The sequence below is a fragment of the Poecilia reticulata genome, linkage group LG10 (assembly GCF_000633615.1).
Source record: "Poecilia reticulata strain Guanapo linkage group LG10, Guppy_female_1.0+MT, whole genome shotgun sequence".
Taxonomy (NCBI): Eukaryota; Metazoa; Chordata; class Actinopteri; order Cyprinodontiformes; family Poeciliidae; genus Poecilia; species Poecilia reticulata.
The window spans coordinates 30,160,932-30,166,468 of NC_024340.1; the positions used below are offsets into that span (position 1 = coordinate 30,160,932).

The 5,537-nt window shown below is 38.6% G+C and overlaps 1 protein-coding gene across 1 annotated transcript in view; it reads right to left on the reverse strand.

The window, feature by feature from the left end:
- Nucleotides 1-305: 305 nt before the first annotated feature.
- Nucleotides 306-5,537, reverse strand: part of glrbb (glycine receptor, beta b) — a 35,944-nt gene continuing 30,712 nt past the window's right edge. The window contains exons 9-10 of the mRNA XM_008421063.2: nucleotides 2,774-3,066; nucleotides 306-1,343 (exon numbers count right to left, since the gene is read on the reverse strand). Of these exons, the coding sequence (XP_008419285.1) occupies nucleotides 1,050-1,343; nucleotides 2,774-3,066 (587 nt within the window). The 3' untranslated portion in view covers nucleotides 306-1,049. The remainder of the gene's footprint in view (nucleotides 1,344-2,773; nucleotides 3,067-5,537) is intronic.

Below are 5,537 nucleotides of genomic sequence, written 5' to 3' on the forward strand. Positions count from 1 at the left end.
AAACTCTCCCCAAGCAGGTACAGTCACCTACCTCCGCCCAAACAGCAAGATTTCCTGGATCCAGACTAACCATCTCTGTCCCCCCCTAGTTGCCTCGAGACCTGCCAGACGAACCTTGGATTAGATTTCACATTTGTTCGCATTCACTGTWAATAAATCACATCATTGTATTTCCTGTCTTTGGAGTGATCTCTGCATGTGGGTTAGGAAACTCGACACCACCATGACAGTCTTCCCTACTTGTGCCAGTGTACGGTGTTCTAAAAGGATTTATTGATTAATAAATAATGAGACCCACAGCCACGTTTCTTGTCCTTATTTTTAATAACATCAAATGGTGGAAAGTCATTTGATCATTTATTTTCTTTGTTTGAAAATTTCACAAATATACGGTCACAGCTCAGTAGTGACCTGTTTACACAGGCTACAGGTTGGATGAGTCAAGTGTTGTATTAGTTGTAGGAGTGGCAGTGTCACATGACCATCTGGCAGGAAAGAGTGCTTCACATATCCACAAATCTTCTCAAAAGTAAATCATTGGAATATTAATATTTCATAAACATTTGATATGTCTTTTTAGATTTTCTCTTCATATACATGCAGTATTTATAACATGCAAGGTAATTACAATGTAACACTTTGCAATGAAGCTAAAATAAAATGCTTTAACCAATAAACTTTACACAAACAAGGCAAAAGAAATAAAACTGAAATAAAACAGTGATTAGCAAATCATCTTTGAATTTTCAGTTGCCCTCTTTCTATTTCACCATGACTGTTTTATTTCATCAATCTTCCTTTAAGTATAACTCAATGCATAAAGCATTTAATTATATGATTCTTTATCTTTCTTCTAAAAAAAATTAAAATTTATATCTTATGTAGAAATTGCACTGAAATAGTATTTTTACTTCCTTCACAGCACCAGTTGTGTAGGGGCAAGGTTCCCATTTCTCACTTCTCAGTTGGAAACGCAAGCCTTTTTTTTACACAAGCCAGTCAATAAAGAACTCATGAAACTATAGCATTGGGATAATAATTCCAGATAATCACAAGTATATGGACCAGTAAATCACATTAAAGAAGAGGAAGGAGAAAGGGAACAGGGCTCTGGAGTACAGGTCGATTCTTTTGGCAGCAGAGGGGATGACTGGTTTCGGAGGAGGCGGTTTCTTGTTCTTTGCCTGGGATTTACCGAGAGCAGAGCCGGTGTCAATCGGTTTCCCGTAGCAGTCAAAGTTTGACAGCTCAAAGTCCCGTGGGAGAGATCCCACGATGCTGAAGTCGTTGGTCCGCAGGTCTGATTTGGATGTGCACACCTTTTTACAGCGGGTCTCACCCACCTGAGAGACAGCAAGAGACAAAAAGATTAACATTTTGTTGCTAAGATATAGAAATGTTGCTCTTTTTAAAATTTTCTCTGAAACATAACAGGAGAAAACTAGTTTAGAAACAACTGCTGACAAAAGAACCATCTGGACAACTCACTGCTGCAGAATTACAAGCCAAACCGCTCCATCACCAGTGAAAAAAGCTGTTTTAACCATTTCCACATCACGTTACTGTAGGAACAAAATATGCAACAAATGGCAGGCGATAGATGGAGGCAGAAGTTTTTGTGACTTCAATGTAAAAAAAAAACAAGTTAGTGGTTAGTGACTCCATGACAAGCCCTCAGTTTATTTAGCCTGTGATTCTGAAAAGTTTACTCATAATAGGTACAATTATGCATTTGTTCTAATAAATATGTGAATTAATTGGTGTAACTAAATGTTGAGCTAGCACTTGCCAACTGCACAATAGTCTGTGTATAAAGTCCAGCTATTATCCAACATCCATACCGGATTGTTCCAGAAACTGAAGGAATCATTTATCTGAGGCTTTTAAAAATGTTTTGACTCGACTGCAAACACTCTGAGAATGCAGTAAATGAGCCGCTTGATCAGGAAACTTGGACAAATATCCCACTGATAAATCACCTGCTGCTATTTTAAGAGAACACGAATGTTTGGAGTCAATAAAGAGAATTGCTTTGTTCTCCGTAACATTACCTAATCAGACGGGTCCTTTAACCCCTGTAAAATGCTATTTTACCCACTGTTTTTTAGGTTGAGGTCACCTGAAAGAAATCCTTTTTTGCTTTGCTGATGGCCTGCAGGGTGTACAGGATCTAATCAGACTGAAGCCATTAAAATAATTAAAGCTTTGTTATTTTAATTTCCTTTTGATGAGAAAACAGATTTAAACCTCAAAGGAGCAGCGCTGCGACTCAGACCCCGATGTAAAAATATTTCTGTATATCAATGTTGTGGATTTCTAAGGAAACTGCTACAAATGTTCAAGCTGACCTCTGACCCCACAGTTATTTGCATTGGGACAAAAACATTTTAATGAATATATTTTCCTGATTTGCATTTAGATTTGATCTTTGCAGCAAAACAGCTTGAAGGTGTCAGATCTGCAGTCTGGGCTTCATTTGACTGTATGTTACTGAATGTGGGCGTCTGCATGAAAATTGATATTAAAATGGAAAGCGCTCTAACAGAAGGTATTTCAGGTTTTGTAGTTTGCACAATTAATTTTGAAGATTTTGATTTCTGCAAAAATGTACACTTCAAGATCTCACAAGTCAAAAAAATACAACTTCAGACTTTCAAATTAAAAGCCTTAGAAAAATCTTTAATTCTAGAGTTTAAAAATAAAAAAATGTTTGTGGCTATATCTTAATGCTTTCCTAACACACTCTCTTATGGTATCAAAGCCAGTCACTAACGTGTAAGGTGCTGACATGCAGAGGCGTCCCTCCGGTCCCGTTGATGGTGTTGTTCCTCACACCAGGACTCTTCCCTGCAGCCTTCTCCTTGGAAGCTATCTTGGCCTTCTCCGCCTCAATGTGCTTTGGACTGTTGAGCATCACTTGAACCACAGCGTACTCCACCAGCGAGGCGAAGCCGAACAGCAGGCATGCAATGAGCCAGATGTCGATAGCCTTGACGTAGGACACTTTGGGCAGCTCTGAAGCTAACGAGGTGCATTCAGAAGACAGGGAGAGCACCGAGAGGATCCCTGCATACCGGGGAGCACAGATGACCTTGTCAGTCAGAAACGTGCATGAAAATGAAGAATAACTCTCTTTAGAAGGAAGATAACAGTTACATTATTATGATGTACTAGATAGCAACAATATGAACAAATATTTATTCATATCAATATGGACAAACAATGCCTGGAAATATGTTGTAAAATTCTGCCACCATACACTGAAAAAGGAAATAGTTGTTTCAACAGTGATGTGACAGAGGACACAGACCCTACCATGTCACAGCAGGACACTGATGACCAGCAGACAAAAACTTCAAATGCAATAATCTAAAGTACACAAGCAGGTCCATCTTTGGATTGCTAAAGAAACAGTGATTTGGTCAAACAGCAGACTTACATCCAAGAGGCTGCTGCATCATGTAGAGCATTGGTGGTCAAAAACATTCCAGTGTGGCTGATTTAAAACAATTCTGCAAAGATCAGTGAGTCAACAATCCTCTGCAATGATGTAAAATATGTAGATACTCTAAATACTAAAGGTGGCACAACCTGCCACTAAGCTTAGATAGTAGATAGTAAGCTCATCATCTGATATGGACATTTTTGCAATGGTTAAATATTTGACTGTAAAAAAGCAAAAACCAGAGGAAATCTGTAAGGGAGAAAGTACTTTTTCAAAGAACCGCATAATGAGTGAATCAGAGGATGGATAATGCATTTCTCAGGTACTTTGTCACGCATTTGCTGCACTTTCTGTATTTCTAAAAGACATTACAGTCAGATAACTGTTCATCACTGATCATTTTTTAGGCCTCATACTCCTTCTGTCCTTGACTTCCCCTTTCAGTTTTTTGCACAAGCTCTATAATAAGCTGTGATACAACCACTTGACAGAAAATCTAACAAAATGTAAAAATCTACAGAAACACTTCCAAAAATCTGGAGAACAATTAATCAAGACATCTTAAAGATTCCAGGCACGACTGTCTCTTCAGATGCAAAGTATTAAAGAATAAATGCTCCCATTGTTCTAACATAAAATAAGACAAATAGAATTATAGAGACTTGATGTTTGTTTCCACTCAGGAACCATTTGTAGCCAGTTATCTGTGAAGGAGAATTAAAAATGTCCTTCCTGTCAGCACAAAAAGCTGTAATCAAACGGGTACAAAAGGTTTCTGAGAACATCACTGAAATCCGCATTCAAAGCTGATTTGTTTCCTTTTGTTAAAAGCACAGACAGCCTCTAATGAGTACGTAATTCCAAAGAGTTTTTATCTCTGAAAGCTTACATCATTACATCAGGTTAGTGATCTCCCCTAAATAGCAACAAATCTTCTGGGCCGAAGTGGAAACAGCAATTACGACCAACGTTAAGAGGTTATTCCAGCGTCAATGAAAGGCTCTGCAGACTTCTTTTCTTAACATCTCACTTTTTGCTGCTAATGTGCCTTTACAGTGACTTTTAATACATTCAAATGATTAATAGATGCTGCTCTCAGACTTAATTAAGATCATTCAACCACAGAGAAGCTTGCAGCGAACGTCTGATAGACACGTAGATGTGGACACCCCCAGAAAAGATGCTGAAAAAACGTCTCAAAACAAATTCATTGTTAAGTGATCCAACATAATCCCACACTCAAAAATGCAAAGAAATCCAATGTTTAACTTGATTAAATTCATTCGATGTAGGAAAAGATAACAGTGTTTAACAAAATTACTGTTTGATGCATGGTTCACTGTTGGAGAACAGTGCAGCAGAAAGAGGCACCGTGATGTCACCAAATCTCCATGACAACCGTTAATCAACGATTTCAACATATTATTTGGGTGTAATGACAGATATGTTTTGTCGCACCATCATAAATGAAAAACAAGCTGTGTTAGTGGGTGTAGAATTATGAATAATGGCCAAAAACTTCAGCCAAGGTTTGGATTTTTCGACATTTTTACAGTGTATTCTTATCTTGCCACAGACAATTTTAAGAATGTTTAGACATATTTATACAGGATCCAGTAAGTATGTCCTTTGTGTATATAATTTGACACAAAAATGAGCAGGAATGCAAACTCACAAACACACCTGGGTGCTGACTGACCTGGAGCCATCATATTCACAGAGAAGTCAGAGCAGGCCGCCAGGAAGGGCTGAAGTGATGATGGAATGAAAGTGGTGATAAACAGCTGGAATGAAGATGGAGCAAAAAGGAGGCCGTGGGTGAATGAGGTGGGATAACAATGGATTTTCTTATCCAGGCAGTCATGTGCACACACACAAGGGTAATAGGCAATAATATATGAGGGTGATACCAGTGGCGGAGCCAGAGGGGGGGCCAGGGGGGCCAGTGCCCCCCCTGTCATCTGATTGGCCCCCTTAGTGGCCCCCCCAGATGATTGACATGTAACAGCACCAGGTCATTCCTGTACATTATTTGGAATCATTCTAAGCCAACCTAATATCTAAAGAAGAAAAACAATTATAAATATATCAA